Source organism: Carex rostrata, chromosome 22 (genome assembly GCF_964058835.1).
Source record: "Carex rostrata chromosome 22, lpCarRost1.2, whole genome shotgun sequence".
Taxonomy (NCBI): Eukaryota; Viridiplantae; Streptophyta; class Magnoliopsida; order Poales; family Cyperaceae; genus Carex; species Carex rostrata.
Window position 1 is genome coordinate 4,519,821 of NC_135939.1, and position 19,065 is coordinate 4,538,885.

Consider the following 19,065-nt stretch of genomic DNA (forward strand, 5'->3'; position numbering starts at 1 on the left):
ATATGACATTTACAATCATAATACAACACTCCAATTGATGGTGTTTGGAGCATTCTAGTAGTGTCTTCAGATGGCAAGATAATAAGGAATTTACGACCCTAACACAATACTCCAATTGAAGGTGTTTGGACAACACTCCAATTGAAGGTGTTTGGAGCACTCTAGTACTGTCACAAGATGACAAAATAATATGACATTTACAACCATAATACAACACTCCAATTGATGGTGTTTGGAGCACTCTAGTAGTGTCTTTATATGGCAAGATAATAAGACATTTACAACCTTAATACAACACTCCAATTGAAGGTGTTTGGAGCACTCTAGTAGTGTCTCCAGATTGCAAGATAATAGGGCATTTACAACCAAAATACAACGCTCCAATTGAAGGTGCTTGAAGCACTCAAGGAGTGTCACTACATGGCAAGAAAATAGGGCATTTACGACCATAATAAAATACTCCAATTGATGTTGCTTGGAGCACTCTATAAGTGTCTCTATATGGCAAGATAATAGGGCATTTACAACCTTAATACAACACTCCAATTGAAGGTGTTTGGAGCGCTTTAGTAGTGTCTCTAAATTGCGAGATAATAGGGTATTTACAACCCAAATACAACCCTCCAATTGAAGGTGCTTGGGGCACTCTAATAGTGTCCCTATATGGCAAGATAAAAGGGCATTTACGACCATAATAAAACACTCCAATTGATGGTGTTTGGAGCACTCTAGTAATATCTCTATATGACAAGATAATGGGGCATTTAGAACCCTAATACAATACCCCAATAGAAGGTGTTTGGAGCACTCTAGTAGTGTCTTTAGTTGGCAAGATAACAGGGCATTTACAAACCTAATACAACACTCCAATAGAAGGTGTTTGGAGCAATGTAGTGGGGTCTCCAGATGGCAAGATAGTAGGGCATTTACAACCTTAATACAATACTCCGATTGAATGTGTTTGGAGCACTCTAATAGTGTCTCCAGATTGCAAGATAGTAGGGCATTTACAACCCTAATACAACACTCCAATTTAAGGTGTTTGGAGCACTCTAGTAGTGTCTTCAGATGGCAAGATAACCGGGCATTTGCAACGCTAATACAAAACTCCAATTGAAGGTGTTTGGAGTAATATAGTAGTGCCTCCATATTGCAAGATAATAGGACATTTACAACCCTAATACAACACTCCAATTGAAGGTGTTTGGATTACTCTAGTAGTGTCTCCAGATGGCAAGATAACCGGACACTTGCAATGCTAATACAAAACTACAATTGAAGATGTTTGGAGCAATTTAGTAGTGCCTCCATATATTGGGCATTTACAATCCCAATACAATATTCTAATTGAATGTGTTTGGAGCACTCTAGTAGTGTCTCCAGATGGCAACAAAATAGGGCATTTACAACACTAATACAACACTCCAATAGAAGGTGTTTGCAGCACTCTAGTAGGGTCTCCAGATGGCAAGATAATAAGGCATCTGCAACCCTAATACAGCACTCCAATTGATGGTGTTTAGAGCACTCTAGTAGTGTCTCCAGATAGCTAGATTATAGGCCATTTACAACGCTCATACAACACTCCAATTGAAAGTATTTGGGGGAACTGTTGTAGTGTCCACAGATTGCAACATAATAGGGCATTTACAATAGTAAAACAAGGCTCCAATTGAAGGTGTTTGGAGCACTCTGGTAGTGTCTCTAAATGGAAAGATTATAGGGCATTTACAATCTCAATACCTCATCCGAATTGAAGGTGTTTGGAGTACTCTAGTAGTGTCTCCGGATGTCATGATAGTAGATCATTTACAACCCTAATAAAACACTCCGATTGAAAGTGTTTGGAGAACTCTTGTGTTGTCTCCAGATTGCAAGATAATAGGGCATTTACCACCCTAATACAACGCTGCAACTGAAAGTGTTTGGAGCACCCTAGTAGTGTCACTATATGGCAAGATAATAGGGAATTTGCAACTCTAATACAACACTCCAATTCATGGTGTTGGGAGCACTCTAGTAGTGCCTCCAGATTGCAAGATAATAGGGCATTTACAACCCAATACCACACTCCATTGGAAGGTGCTTGGAGCACTCTAATAGTATCTCCAGATGGAAAGATTATACGGCATTTGCAACCCTAATACAACACTCTAATTTAAGGTGTTTAGAGCACACTAGTAGTGTCTCTATATGGCAAGATAATAGAGCATTTACTACCCTAGTACAACACTCTAATTGAAGGTGTTTAGAGCACTCTAGTTGTGTCTCCATATAACAAGATTAGAGAGTTGTTGCAACCCTAATAAAACACTCCAATTGAAGGTTGTTTTGAGCACTATAGTAGTGTATATATGGCAAGATAACTGGGCATTTACAGCCCTAATACAACCTCCAATTGATGGTGTTTGGTGCACTCTAGTAGTATCTCTAGATAGCAGGATAATAGAGCAATTATAACCCTAACACAACACTCTAATTGAAGGTGTTTGGAGTACTCTTGTAGTATCTCCAGATGGAAAGATAATAGGGCATTTACAACAGTAATATAACACTCCAATTAAAGGTTTTTGGAGCACTCTAGTAGTGTCTCAAAATTGCGAGATAGTATGGTTTTTACAACCCAAATACAACGCTCCAATTGAAGGTACTTGGGGCACTCTAGTAGTGTCCCTATATGGCAAGATAAGAGGGCATTTACTACCCTAGTACAACACTCCACTTGAAGGTGTTTGGAGCACTCTAGTTGTGTCTCCATATAGCAAGATAAGAGAGTTGTTGCAAGCCTAATAAAACTCTCCAATTGAAGGTGTTTTAAGCACTCTAGTATTGTCTCCAAATTGGAAGATAATAGGACATTTACAACCCTAATATAACACTCCAATTGAAGGTGTTTGGAGCACTATAGTAGTGTCTCTATATGACATGATAACAGGGCATTTACAACTCTAATACAAGCTCCAAATGATGGTGTTTGGAGCACGCTAGGAGTGTCTCCATATGGCAAGATAATAGGGCATTTACAACCCCTATACAATACTCCAATAGAAGGTGTTTGGAGGGCTCTTATGGTGCCTCTGTATGGAAAGATAATAGGGACAATCGTAATATAACACTCTAATTGAAGGTATTTGGAGTACTCTAGTAGTTTCTCCAGATGGCAAGATAATAGGGCATTTACAACTGTAATATAACACTCCAATGGAAGGTATTTGGAGCACTCTAGTAGTGTCTCAAGATGGCAAGATAATACGGCATTTACAACCCTAATACAACACTCCAATTTAAGGTGTTTGGAGCACAGTAGTAGTGTCTCTATATGGCAAGATAATAGGGCATTTACTACCCTAGTACAACACTCCTATTAAAGGTGCTTGGTGCACTTTAGTTGTGTCTCTAGTTGGCATTATAATAGGGTATTTAGAACCCTAATACAATACTCTAATTCAAGTTGTTTGGAGCACTCCAGTAGTTCTCTCTATGGCAAGATAATAGGGAATTTACAACCCTAATACAATGCACCTATTGATGGTCTTTGTAGCACTCTAGTATTATCTCAATTCGGTAACATAAGAGGGTTGTAAATATAATAGAACACTCTAATTGAAGGTCTTTGCAACACTAATACATCACCCCAAATAGCAAGAGAAGATGGTTGTTTTAACACTGATACAACACTTCTATTGAAGATCTTTGGAGCACTCTTGAAGTGTCTCCATATAGCAAGAGAAGAGGGTGGTTGCAACCCTAATACAACACTCTAATTGAATGGGTTTGTAGCACTCTAGTAGTGTCTCCATATGGCAATAGAAGATGGTAGTTGCAACCCTAATACAACACACCTATTGAAGGTATTTGTAACACTCTAGTAGGGTCTCCATTTGGCAACATAAAAGGGTAGTTGTAAACATAATAGGACACTCCAATTGAAGGTGATTGCAACACTAATAGAACACCCCAATTCGAGGTCTTTGCAACATATTACTAGTGTCTCCAAATAGCAAGAGAAGATGGTAGTTGCAGTCTAATACAACACACATATTGAAGGTCTTTGTAGCACTCTAGTACTGTCTCCATTTGGCAACATAAGATGGTAGTTGTTAACATAATAAAACACTCCAATTGAAGGTCTTTGCAACACTAATACAACACTTCGATTGAAGGACTTTGCAACACACTAGTAGTGTCTCCAGATGGCATGAAAAAAAGGTGGTTGCAACCCAATACAACACTCCTATTAAAGGTGTTTGTAGCACTATAGTAGTGTGTGCATATGGCAAGAGAAGAGGGTAGTTTTAACCCTAATACAAAGCTCCTGTAGATGGTGTTTGTAGCACTCTAGAAGTGTCTTCCGATAGCAAGAGAAGGGGGTAGTTGCAACCCTAATACAACACACCTGTTGAAGGTCTTTGTAACACTCTAGGAGTGTCTCTATTTGACAACATAAGAGGGTAGTGGTAAACATAATAGAACACTTCAATTGAAGGTGTTTGCAACACTAATACAATACCCCAATTCAAGGTCTTTGCAGCACATTACTAGGGGAAATTTTATATAATATCCTTCTTTTTCAAAACTTAGAACAAAATACCATCCTTCTAAAATTCTTAACAAAATGCCTTTGTGGGCCCCATGTTTTCCCTCCCACTCTTTCCTATGTATTCCCCTGCATTCTTTTTTAAAATAAAAAATACGAATGTGATCTCATTCAGAATTTTTAATCATTTAGAAATAAAAAAAAATTGTAAAATTTTATTTGCTAAAATCAGATTCAAAATTCAAAAGTAAATAGTTGGCTACTCTTATGTGAGTGTGGCTCCCCCATCGTCATATTACAAGTTAGAGAATGACTCACATATTTTTATTATAAGTTTATAACTATGTTTTCAGTGATAGTATTTTACAATATTCGAGGAAAAAATTTATAAAATCTATTATTTGATATGTTTTATTTTACTACGTAAACATACAAAATTATGCACATCATTATAACTTTGTTTTCATGAGAATTAATTAAGACTTCAAATTCAACATCTAAAATTTTCCTATATCATTATATTTGTACAAACTCTTGTCGATGCATATGAATACAAAATTGAAATATGTTAATATTTTATGTTGTTCAGAAAAGTGCAATAAAAATTATGCCAATTTAATTAGTATTAAAAATAGAAATATGGTAGAGGTGTTAGAGAGTTTGTATTTTCATCAAATAAACATATATAATATATGTACATTGAGCTATTTCAAAATATAACGAACAAGAAACTTTGATACTTTACATGATTGAATCAATGTGGTGAGAAAATTATCTTTGTCGGAGTACAATAAAAGATCTTCAATTAACATATATAAATTTTATGCAAATATCAGAATCATATGTATATCCCATCATATATGCGCTACATAATACTTCTCAAAGGTACGTTCAATTTGACGAGCAAAGTGCCTCAGGGTATTCACAAAATTAAAGACATACAATCTTTCTTTCTGATTTAAAAAAATAAAATTTTACAATTAATTTTGTATTTCGAAATGATCAGTTATAAAAGATAAAAAATGATTCAAATTGTGAATGAGATTACATTTGTAATTTTTATTTAAACAAAGAATAGAGGGGAGTAAATAAAGAAGAGTGGGAGGGAGGTGAAGAGAGGGAAAACATGGGCCCCACAAGGGCATTTTGTTAAGAATTTTGAAATGAGGGTATTTTGTTATATGTTTTGAAAAAGAAAGACATTATATAAAATTTCCCCATTACTAGTGTCTCGAAATAGCAAGGGAAGAGTTTTAACCTCGATACAACACTTCTATAAAAGATCTTTGGAGCATCCTTGAGGTATTTCCATATGGCAAAATAAGATGGTAGTTGCAACTCTAATACAACACACCTATTGAAGGTCTTTGTAGCACTCTAGTAGTGTCTCTATTTGGCAACATAAGAGGGTAGTTGTAAACATAATAGAACAGTCAAATTGAAAGTCTTTGCAACACTAAACAACACTCCAATTCAAGGTCTTTGCAGTACACTACTAGTGTCTCCAAATAGCAAGAGGGTGGTTGCAACCCCAATACAACACTCTTCTCCAATACAACAAGAGAAGAGGGTGGTTGCTACCTAATACAACACTCCATTTGAAGGGGTTTGTAGTACTTTAGTTGTGTCTCCATATAGCAAGAGAAGAGGGTAGTTGCAACCCTAATACAACACACATATTGAAGGTCTTTGTAGCACTCTAGTAGTGTCTCCATTTGGCATCATAAGAGGGTAGTTGTAAACGTAATAGAACACTCCAATTGAAGGTCTTTGCAACACTAATGCAACACCCCAATTCAAGGTCTTTGCAGCACACTACAAGTATCTCCAAACAGCAAGAGAAGAGGGTAGTTGTAACCCCAATATAAGTCTCCAATTAAAGGTCTTTGCAAAACTAATACAACGCCCCAATTCAAGGTCTTTGCAGCACACTACTAGTGTCTCCAAATAGCACACTACTAGTGTCTTCAAATAGCACTCTAGTAGTGTCTCCATTTGGCAACATAAGAGTGTAGTTGTAAACATAATATAACACTCCAATTGAAGGTGATTGCAATAATATAACACCCCAATTCAAGGTCTTTGCAGCACATTACTAGTGTCTCCAAATAGCAAGAGAAGAGAGTAGTTGTAATCCTAATACAACACATCTATTGAAGGTTTTTGTAGCACTCAAGTAGTGTCTTCATTTGGCAACACAAGAGGGTAGTTGTAAACATAAAAGAACACTCCAATTGAAGGTCTTTGCAACACTAATACAACACCCCAATACAAGGTTTTTGCAGCACACTACTAGTGTCTCCAAATAGCAAGAGAAGAGGATGGTTGCAACTCCAATACAACACTCCAACTGAAGGTGTTTGCAACACTCTAATAGTGTCTTCGTATGGCAAGGGAAGAGAGTAGTTGCAACCCTAAAACAACACTCCAATTAAAGGTCTTTGCAATACTTTAGTAGTGCCTTAAGATGATAATAAAAGATGGTGGTTGTAACCCTAATACAATACTCCAATTGAAGGTCTTCGCGGCACACTAGTAGTGTTCCCAAATTACAAGAAAAGAGTGTGCTTGCAATCCTAATACAAGACTATGATTGAAGGTCTTTGCAACACACTAGTAGTATCTCCATATGGCATGAAAAAATGGTGGTTATAACCCAATACAACACTCCTATTGAAGGTGTTTATAGCACTCTTGTAGTGTGTGCATATGGCAAGAGAAGAGGGTAGTTTCAACCCTAATAAAATGCTCCTACAGATGGTCTTTGTAGCACTCTAGAAGTGTCTCCAGATGACAAGAGAAGGAGGTAGTTGCAATCCTAATACACCACACTTATTGAAGATCTTTGTAGCACTCTAGTAGTGTCTCTATTTGGCAATATAAGAGGGTAGTGGTAAACATAAAAGAACACTTCAATTGAAGGTATTTGCAACACTAATACAACACCCCAATTCAATGTCTTTGCAGCACACTACTAGTGTCTCCAAATTACAAAACCAATTCAAGATTTTTGTAGCACTATAATAGTGTCTTCATATGGCCAAAGAATACGGTAGTTGCAACCCTAATACAACACTTCAATTGAAAGTCTTTACCGCACACTAGTAGTGTCTCCCGAGGGCAAGAGAATAGAGTAATTGTAACCCTACAATACTCCAATTGAAGGTATTTGTAGAACTCAAGTAGTGTCTCTAGATGGCAAGCGAAGAGAGTAGTTGCAACCCTAATACAATACTCCAATTGAAGATTTTTGCAACACACTAGTAGTGTTTCCATCTAACAAGAGAAGAGGTTAATTGCAACCCTAATACAACACACCAATTCAAGGCTTTTGCATCATTCTAATAGTGTCTCCAAACGACAAGAGAAAATGTTAGCTCCAACCCTAATACAACACTCAAATTGAAGGTCTTTGAAGCTTTTCATGTAATGTATGCAGATGGCAAGAGAATAGGGTCGTTGCAACCCTTATAAAATACTCCAATTGAAGGCCTTTACAGCACTCAAGTAGTGTCTCCATATGGAAATAGAAGATGGCAGTTCAACCCTAATACAACGCTCAAAATGAAGGTCTTTGCATCACTCTAGTAGTGTTTCCATATGGTAAAAGAATATGGTAGTTTCAATCCTAATACAACTCTCAAATTGAAAGTTTTTAGAACACTATAGTAGTGTCTCTATATAGAAAGAGAAGAGTGGTTGCAACCTAATACAACGCTCGAATTGAAAGTCTTTGTAGCGCTCTAGTAGTTTCTCTATATGGCAAGAAAATATGGTAGTTTCAACCCAAATACAACACTCCAATTAAAGGTTTTTGCAACACTCTAGTAGTGTCTCCAAATGAAAAAAGAAGAGGGTAGTTGTAACCCTAATACAATACTCCAATTGAAGATCTTTTCAGCTCTCAAGTAATGTCTACAAATGGCAAGAGAATTGTGCAGTTACAACTTCAATACAACACTTCAATTGAAGGTCTTTGCATCAAGATAGTAGGGAATCATCTCTCAAAATCCTAAACCAAACGCCCCCTTAATACCAAAAAATCCAGTTGGTTTTCATAGAACTTGACATATGTAATAAGAGAACATGGACAAAAGTTTTTTTTCGTATTTTCATTTCTTTTTTTAATTTTTAATTTTTTTTGGATATTTTTGCAATCTGTATATTGACACCAGATTTCACCTGTAAATTGACACGACAAATGTTTTTTTTTTCCTTATTAAAGAAAAAACATGGCAATATTATGGAAGAATAGTTCTTTGGAATCAAGGTTGAGAAAAGGTTCAAAAAGGTGTAGAATAAAGCAGTAGCCTAATTTGTTTATGTAGCTTGTTTTAGTTTGGGCCCAAAAAGGCCTATCAGCCGCAAAATTTTAAGGCCTCGTTTAGATTTGGATATGTGGAAATACTTTTGGCAATTTTGAGCCCAAGGATATTTTTTTTATGATAAATTATTTATTTTATTAATGAGTCTCCTACATTCCGGTATTTTTAGATGCTATTTTTGATAATTGAACACGTGTCTCTCTGATTGCACTAAAACATTAACTGGTATTCTGTCCAACAAATATATTTTACATCCTTATAAATCAAAGAAGAGAATTAACTGGTGCAGTATAGCTTCTATGCGTTTAAATTAACCCTCGGCAACCAATCTGATTCGAGGCCTACTAACTTTAATGTGAAAAATGAAAAACAGTTAGACTGCATCAGCATAATGAGTTTTTGAAATAAAAATAAATTGTCAGTTCTTATAATTTTAAATATTTATAATAAATCTTCTAGTCAGATTTTGACCTTGCAACTTCATATATGAAAGACATTAACTTAATTACTAAATCAATGACTGTTAATTAATTATTTAATGCATATTATTATTATTATTATATTATATATAGGAGGTATCATCATATTTAGCTTGATTATGTGTATTTGAGTAGAACTAGGGTGTTTTTAAGCTCATCAAGGTGTTTGGTGAGCTTAACTTCAAACAATAAATTCAAACCGTTGAAACCGATTTACTTCAAGAGTGATGAATTTACATGTAAAGTTTTTAGAATTTTGAATTAATTTTGTATAAAGTCAAGTGGTAAAAAAATAATCAAAAAAATGAATGCACTAAAATTAATTTATAAACCTTCTAATTTTGACCGCTTGACTTTATACTAAAATAATTTGAAACTTAAATTTTTTGCATGTAAATTCATCACTTCTGAAGTAGATAGACTTCAACAGTTTAGATTTGTTGTTTGAAACAAATATAATATATTTTGGAGTTAATCTCACGAAACACCTTGGTGAGCTTAAGAACACCCTAGTTTTACTTTGTTTATTTTGGTGCCAAAATTTTTATGAATATCCAAAAATAATAATAAATTTTGAATTCTACACTCTGTTTGACAAGATGTTCAAAAATACCCAAATCTCAATTTTATTTCACAGTTTTAGGCTCCAAAACCGCAAATTTAATTTACAGTTTTAGCCCTCTCAAAACCACAGAACAAATCCCCGATTTCGTAAAATTAAAAATTAAAATGGCGGTTCTAGGCTGAAACAGTGAATTAAATTCACAGTTTTAGGTTTCAGGCTAAAACAGTGAATTAAATTCACGATTTTAAAAACACCAATTTCAATATGTTATAATTTATTTATGTTTTATTGAAATATTAGAAAGATTTTATATATTTCTTTGAAAATATATAGAATACTATATAATTTGATTTATTAGAAAGACTGAGACAAATAACCTAGATCAATATTTTTCAGGACATATTTTTTGCTGCTGTAAGAAAAATTAAAATATTTTTGTGTGTTATTGGAAAAAAATATTAAAATATTTCTTTGTGTTATTGGAAAAAAATATTTTGGATCTGAATTATTAATTATGGTTCAAAAGTCACTTCTAGATAAATACAGTAAATATTGTGGTCATTCTATTTTTGGAAAAATAAAACAAAATGAATTGAAATTGGGGTTTTTAAAACTGTGAATTTAATTCACAGTTTCAGCCTAAAACCTAAAACCGTGAATTAAATTCATGGTTTTAGTCTATAATCATTTTTTTTTGTTTTCCTAAACTGTGGATTTGTTTTGTTATTTTGGAAGAGTTAAAACTGTGAATTTAATTTGTGAAAAAGTTGGTCCAAAACTATGAAATAAAATTGCGGTTTGAGAATTTTTTGAAATCTTGTCAAACATGGTGTAGAATTCGATTTTTTTTTTTATATTAATAAAAATTTCGGTTTTGGTGAGCTATCACCGACAATGATGCATAAAATGTCTACACATGTGAATCATGTACGATTCAAATTTTAATAGCATACACTTAATAGAAAAATAATATAGATTTCATATACTAATTAAACAAATGTCATTTATGCTTAAATTAAGTTAAACAAATTCCAAATTTTTTTTATAAGCTTCAATACTGTGAAAGGTTTTAAATTTGTACTGATTCACACTTAACAATAAAAGAGGTCACCCATAATAAAAGTCATATTCTGCAAAAGTTTAATTTGTCAAGTGTAAATAAAATAACGAAAATTTAAAAATTTAATTAGCTATCCGATAAGGTATTTAAACACTCGATTGAAGTTCCTTTTATCTCATTTACCTGACGCAAAAATGACATCACTAAGCAGCTTCGATCTATTTGATTCCACAAAGGTGCATTGGTTATTGCTTGTCGTCCTCCTATTTTTAGGAAAAAAATATGATTCCTCTTCATGTGATCTCACTATTGAATTTTTATTTGACCTCATTGCAATTGGGTGCCAGCCTCTCTACAATTTTTCGTAGAATACTTCTCTAATTGAGTAATTGTTGAATTTTGGATGGGTCGATATTCGTGTGGTTTAAATTGTGGCTTAATTTGTAAGACGTCAGATCAGAAAACAAATTAAGCATTGTCTTATTGTATATTCTCAGAAATTACTCTCAATATTATTATTTTTATTCTAGTTTCGGACGAGTATAAGAAACGTTTTTTAATTTTTTTTATACACTCAAAACCGTTTTATTAATTTTATATTATTGGCAGCAGGGACATACATATTGAAATGCAAGAGTTTGAATATAGATAGTGGGAAAGCCGGAAATTTGTTGGATATATAAAAATCAAAGGTTTAAATAGCGTTTATCACATTATAGCGGAATGATAAAAAAAAGGCGTTATGCTTATATAGCGCCGCTATAGCACAGAATAACGTGTTATAGTGCCAATAACACTATAGCTTTTATGGTTCGAAAATATTATAGCGTGCTATTTAGAATCTTGATAAAAACTATACGAAAAAAACGATATCTTTCCTTGGAACTTTTATATAAAAACATGTTGAAGAAAGCATTGGAATAGAAAATTGGGCATAATTGCAACGATCTTTGCTAAGAAAAAGAAAACTAATCTCAACTAAAAGAAAAAAAAAAACAAATTAGAATACTATCCGAAAGATAGTTTATATTCATATACAATACTACAATACTTGTCATTTAATGCATTTTGTCTTTGACTGTACAGAGGATTGACCCCTGTTCTGATTTGGTTCGACAGGGGCGGATCCAGGTGTATCCAGGAGGGCAGCTGCTCTATCTGAATTTTGAATTTTAGTGATGATTTTTCGATTAAATTTGTTCTTAAAATTTTTTTTTTGCTCCCATTTAAACGTTTGATTTATAATTCGGGTTAAATTTAGCTATTTAATGGGTTTAAATCCGATTCGATATTTTTTTGCTCCTTCTGACGAAAATTCTGAATCCGCCCCGAGTAAAGAAGAGAAATGTTGATCTTTGATAGTCCTTCATGTTAGGAAGGTAAATTGAGTTCTAAAGCTAAACGTAATACCAGATATGGTCCCCCGGTTGTATATATAGCTCTCTTTCAAGGGACAATTATTTTAATTATGTGAAGAAAATTCGCCAGGTAAGCAAGTTACTTTATAGTTTATACCTATCCCATAGTTTAATATTGAGATAACTTTTTGGGATCAAAATCTACTGTTATTCTCGTGCATGAACAGTGCTCCTGCTATCTCTGTTTTTCCAAATTCAGCCATTGATTTGTTTCGAGATGCATGCACGTAAGTTTTGAAAAAATTGCTTTGATATTCGTTCCCGAAAAAAAATTAAACGGTTGGATTCGGAAAAGCAGGAATGGCAGGGTTACTGTTCACGGGAAGAGAATAGCAGCGGATTTCATTCCAATTTTTTGTGGGGTTTTGAGAGTAGTTTTTGTGGAGGAGAAACATGTTCATCTTTGGTTTTTCTCTCTCTTACATCATGCTGGATAGTCTATAATTATATGATGACTACTTACATTTTGTAGTAAATAAATGAATGTTATTACCAAGGTTCTAAATAGCGTTTATCGCGTCATAGCGGGAAGCCTACAAAAAAAGCTATAGCGAATAGCGTCGCTATAGCGAAAACTATGCTATATATACATAGTGTTTTCTTATTTTTATAAAAATTATATCATATATTTGTACTAAATATCAACATTATCTAAGTCTCATAGAACAATAAATAATATCAAATTGATTAAAAAAATATAAAATTCATATTGAATCAATACAAAGTCTAAATTGCGACTCAAAATATCCATAGTAATACTAATTTCATAAACTATCAATATTTTTCTATTCAAAATATATTCAGTATCATGGCATAATCTATCTTTTTTCTATTTAAATTTCAAAATAACCTAAACATCATGGCATAATTAACTATCTTAATATATTCAAAATATTCAAACTATTGTATAGTAAGTATCATTTTGTTACTTCAAGAAATATTTTAATATATTCAATCTAAGCCTTTATTTAAAACCCATATAAATTGAAAAAAAAAACAGCTCATGTTGCATAGCGCGTTGTAGCTTCCTTATTTTGATTTCGTTTGATGGATCTCTCATTAAATATTTAATAGTTTAATATAAAGCTTAGTACGTCAATTGCAAAAAAAAAAAATTGTGGTTAAAATCCAATCTGAGCATTTATTTAAAACTCATATAAATTGAAAAAAAAAGCAAATATTGCATAGCGGACCGTTATTACCGCTATAGCGTCCGTAGCTCAAATAACATGTTATTATGCCATAGCTTAGCGTTTAGGGGTCCAAAAACGCTATAGCGCGCTATTTAAAACACTGGTTATTACTCACTTTTTATCCTTTACTAGCTAACTACTAATTACAAATCCATCTTTTTTTTTTCTCCAAAATTAATCTACAAGGAACACAAAACGTAAATACGTAATGCTTCACCTTCCTAACAATTAACTCTTTCATTGACCAACACAATAATAATGCTATATATTGCTGAATTTGATCCAAGCTTTACCAATTCCTATGCTTTATGCATCAACACAATGAATCTTTATTTGCTGTTTGGGCTATATATAGATAATTATATGTTTCAATATCAGACTTTCTGTTCTGAACATTATATTTAAAATGTAGTTTTTGTCATTATGGAGATACTTGTTTTGTTTGCTTCAAGGTTCTTCGAGGTGGATTGTTTTTCATGATGGATAGAATACCTGAATAGTAATTAAGCCGTCAATAAGATATATTTCTCTAAGAAAACAACTACTATTACCAACTTTTATTAAAAAGAATGTGACAAAGAGTTATTGCAGAGTGCATCTAACTTCCATATAATCCCAATTTCAACTTTATATCCTTCATTTCTTTGTTACCCTGATTTGGGAACTAATGAAAGTGATTGTTCAACCTTTGGTATAACATGCATAAGAGAACTGAATACTGAGACAGCGAGAGAGGAAGTAAGAGAGAATTAGGAGACAGGAAAATGGGAAGAACTAAACTAGGTTCTCTTGGACTTGGATTGAACAGAGGTACATGGACACAGGAGGAAGATCATATCCTTACATCATATATCGCAGTGCATGGCCCGGGCAAATGGACACAACTACCGCTGAAAGCTGGTTCGTTTTGGATTGTATAATTCAGTGAGAACACATTTGATTTCATTTGATCATATTAATACCATGCCTTTTCTTCTTAGGAAAATATTACAAATGTAAAATGAAGGGCAGTAGGAAAGGATAGTTAATTTGTATACAAATTAAATTCCACTGAATATTGTAACTTTATAATTTAAAAGATTTGTGGCAATTAGGACTTAATAGATGTGGAAAGAGTTGTCGGCTCCGGTGGCTGAACTACCTCCGACCAAATATTAAGCGAGGGAACATTACCCAAGAGGAGGAGGATCTTATTGTAAGACTACATAATCTGCTTGGGAACAGGTTAATCTCCATTGATAATGCAATGAATTTATTTGTACTCTTAGTTCACCATAACTTATATATTTTAATGTTTTCAACTAAGGTGGTCCTTGATAGCTGGCCGGCTCCCGGGACGAACAGATAATGAAATAAAGAACTACTGGAATACATTCCTCAAGAAGAAGTTACACCGAGAAGGGTTGTCGGGTCAAGCCCGTGTATCCTTACCTGACAACCCAATCCAGTATAAAGTCACACGAAACAAAGCTTTGCCTTTGAGCATGGAACCGGTAATGGAAGAAAGAGTTGAAATTCTGGTAAGTCCTAGAGCCGGAAGTGACGCCCTGCAGCTTCCCTGCTTTGGCAACAACTCTGTTTTTCACGAGAAATTGGAAGAGTGGATGATTCAAGGAACTGCCTGTTTTCCTATGGATGATTTCTTAATGTAAATTTAACAGTAGAAGATCCATGCAAGTCCAATAGGTAGAGAAAGATTTACGTATATATGTTGCGAGTAGTGTTGGAACAGAGTGCTCTGTTGTGGAGATATAATAATTTTTCAGATAGTAGGATTTACCCAAAATGTAATCTAGAAAAATTACTGGTAATACTTTTTGTACATTGTTGCTGCTGGTATACCTTGGTTTTTTCTATCTTTTCTATTCAAAGAAAACCCATGTTTTAAATGTTAGCACTAGAGCCACCTACTGTGAAATGAAAACAAGTTGCATAACATATCACAATTAATCATCGGATCTATCACTCAACGGAGATTCGCAGGAAGCCAGAACAAGGATCAGACTTTCTGATGGCCAAAGGTTGTTAGATGTAACTTCCGCAAGTCGCAATATATGTCAAACATAAATGCAGCACCAAGTAACATAAGGTAGTTTCAAGGTTATTTGATAGTGAATTTGTAAGTGGCTTAAGATAAATCATGTATGCTTCATGAGCTATTTTTTTTTTAAGAAAAAATAAGAATTATGCTCTTAGATATGTAATTATATTATAAACAAGTTACAAGAGGTTTGTAACTACATATGAAAAAAAAGTAAAAAAAAAAAAAAAAGCTTCAAACAGTTTAGCTTAAGCTTATAAGACAAAAACAAACAAAGAATAACAATAAAAACAAAATTAAACTAAACTAAGATATTAAAATGTAGATCCACTTTGACTGAACTTGTTCAGCTAGTTCATGTGTTTGTTTAGTCAATCGTCTTATTAAAGATTTTGGAGTACCTCTCCCTTCACAAAATAGCATTCTTTTTTTTGTGCAGCTACGTTTGTATCACTGCCAATTGGCATTGATGTTGCATGTTGTGATGAGTTCTTGGCAATCTCACCTGTAAAGGGGAGCTATTATTATGTATAACGAAATTATGACATGCATGGTATTCATTGTGACATTGTTGCGTATGAAGCAGAAGAAAAGAATTATGGGCTTCGGCCCATAAAACCTTTTGGCGGAACTAAATTTCCGAATGGAAATTGAATGGAGAGAGAGATCGGTAATGAAACCCAAGCCGTTCCTTCTTCTCCTGCAAGCTCATTCTAAGGTTATTTGCTATCTTGAAATCCATCTAAATACACTAAAAAATCTCAAAATAGTGCATGATGTTATAAGAGAGTGTTAGAGTGAAATGTTATTGGCTTGATTATCTCCTTATATTTATAAAGACTCTTTAATTTAGTAAAGTTGCACTGTGTTTCCATGATTTTTTTTCGAAAATGTTTTCACATAAAATCTTGTGTATCTTTTTTATTGTCTTGTGCTTGATTGCTTGTTTGTGTTGACTTCTTATTTGACTTTCATATTTATTTATTTAGTCAGATTGGTGTATGCGCACAAGATATTTGATAAAACTACTCCTTGAACGCTTTCGCGTACCGTTCCCAACAGACATGCATATGTTAACCAAACACACCAGCTTCTTTTAATCAAAATTGTCGATTGTGAAAAAAATTGTTGAGGATCTCAAAGACTTTGATCCTTCGAGGTACCTCAAGTGCCCACACACTGTTGATGTGATGTGATTAATTTATCTAGGACCATCTTTCATGTTGTAATAGGCGGTTTTGACAGAGAATTCGTCTGAATTGGTCCATTTCCAAACCACATCATCGGTTCGTTCTGATTTCAGTAGCATTGTTGTAAAAAACGGCCGTTTAGGCCGATTAATCTACCGATTAGTCGTTGGCGACGACCAAACCGTTACGGACTTTCTCGACTAACCAGCTGATTATTTGCATAGCTGATGTTAGTGTGATTCTGAGTTCAATTGCAAAGGATAATACTAATAGGTTTGAGAATTTGTAACTTCAGATCTACATATCCGAAATAATCAGTTAAGCTTTAACACACACACAATACCCCCCCCCCCCCCCCCCCCTTTCAACCGACACAAAAATTGAAGAATAAAAGAGTAGATCTAGAATAGGTTCAAGGGTTATTTGACGTATTGTAAATACCTTTATTATTATCAATGAAATTGTTAGTAAATATTTAAAGCCACTAAACTTAAAAAAAAAAAAAAAAAAATCTCCTTACCCAGGCACTTGGCACTCTGATAATTGAGATGTTGCAGAATTGATAAATGAGTTTGAAGGTATTTGAGAACTGTGTTGAGTTTGTTATAACAGAAAAGTTAATCCATGATTTGACTGGTAGAATGAATGATTGATAATGATATTTTATAATCTTAATTTGATGTGATTTCCAGTGATTTTCCCCATTGTCAGTATCATATTTCCTCAAAGAAAGTATAATTAAATGTTTTAAAATCCAAATACCTCATATCATCTAAATTCTTGAGTGTGCACACAAGGTCCCAATTGTCCATGTTGAATGAGATAACCATATTTCCAACTAATTCTATAAATATACAAAAAGCTCTCAATTATTTCTGCATAAGATAGAGAAATAGACCGGATGATTTTCCGATGCTTTTTTCTGCAGTTACACGTAGGAGTGAGTAAATTACTCACAACTTGTGAGCCGCTTATAACTCGCTTATTAAAAACTCGTTTAAACTCGCTCATAACTCGCTCATTAAGAATTTGTCACATCTAATCCCAGCTACATTCAATCCCAGATAAATTTCTACAGCACTAAATTTCTGTAGCATTAAATCAATGAACTAAATTTATGCAACATTAAATCATCATTGCGGCTTTGTCTCATTAAATCCCTATGTCATATTCATATTTTTGTAAAGTCAGCAGAACAAAGTCGATGCTACTGTGAAGAATGTAATGTGTTGATTCTATTTTGTTAATTTTTGTTAGATTTTCATTCTATTTTATTTAAATGAATTTTGACAATTTGTTAAATTTTGATACTCATAACTCGTGAGCCGCTCATAACACGCTCATTTACTTAATAAGTGAGCATGAGCATACCCTAACTTGCTCATACTTGCTCATTAATCACCCCTAGTTACACGCGCTTTCTTTTCTGAAAAATAATACTTGATAGTGATTGCATGTTCCACTTTGATTGAAGCCAAGGGGGTTAGCTCTTAGCTGACATTGTACCGAGCGTTTGAAGGGTTGATGGAGAGTTGTACACATATGGCGTGTCAAAAAAAAAAAAAAAAAAAATCTGAATTTCACCACTACTAGTTAAAATATCCGAGGTAATGGTTATTCCGATGGAATTATTATATAATGTACGTAGACCTATCGGATTAGCTTTTACTTATTTTTCTTACAAAATGTTATCCGAAACCGATTTGTCAGTTTAATAAAAAAAAAAAATCCGATCCATTACTTAAATAATACAATTTAGAAAGAATTTTTCAGATCAAAATGATCTGATCAATAAAACATTATAGACAAAAATGAAGCATGCTTAAAGCAGTAAAGCACACTATAAAATGTAATTGTTTTCATCTGGACTCGCCTCACAGATTAGCAGAAGATTTTTTTTTTTTTTTCACGAACAAACAGTCATCATTTGCGTTTGCCCCTTTCATAAAGAAAAAAACGATTTCATGTGGGCCACAATGTGCAAATGCTTGATAGCGACAGCCGATAGAGAAGTGTTTAATTCGATTCAGATTCATTTGGTATCGCTTGAAAATAGGGGTGTCAATATGGGTCGGGCGGAGATATTTTCATATCCGTACTTGTTATGATAACGAAAAAAAGTCTTTACACTTATCCGTTTTTTTGAATACGGTACGGGTCGAGTAAATAAATATAACATACCAATTCTGAATGTTTGGTAAATTTTGTTCTCACTAAGTAAAACATGTAATTGGTTAAACTTCAACTTGAATTTGTA

General features: G+C 33.7%; 1 protein-coding gene across 1 annotated transcript; it reads left to right on the top strand.

The window, feature by feature from the left end:
- Nucleotides 1–14,315: 14,315 nt before the first annotated feature.
- Nucleotides 14,316–15,279, top strand: LOC144574242 (transcription repressor MYB5-like). Its single transcript, XM_078324163.1, has 3 exons — nucleotides 14,316–14,477; nucleotides 14,672–14,801; nucleotides 14,884–15,279. The coding sequence occupies exons 1-3, from the start codon at nucleotides 14,342–14,344 to the stop codon at nucleotides 15,227–15,229; spliced, it is 612 nt and encodes a 203-aa protein (XP_078180289.1). The 5' UTR covers nucleotides 14,316–14,341; the 3' UTR covers nucleotides 15,230–15,279.
- The last annotated feature ends 3,786 nt before the right edge of the window (nucleotides 15,280–19,065 follow it).

Bases quoted from the DNA above. Each gene is read 5' to 3' on its own strand.
- LOC144574242 (XM_078324163.1), top strand. From the start codon at position 14,342: ATGGGAAGAACTAAACTAGGTTCTCTTGGACTTGGATTGAACAGAGGT. The intron at 14,478-14,671 runs GTTCGTTTTGGA...TGTGGCAATTAG, and splicing joins ACAACTACCGCTGAAAGCTG to GACTTAATAGATGTGGAAAG. The intron at 14,802-14,883 runs GTTAATCTCCAT...TTTTCAACTAAG, and splicing joins CATAATCTGCTTGGGAACAG to GTGGTCCTTGATAGCTGGCC.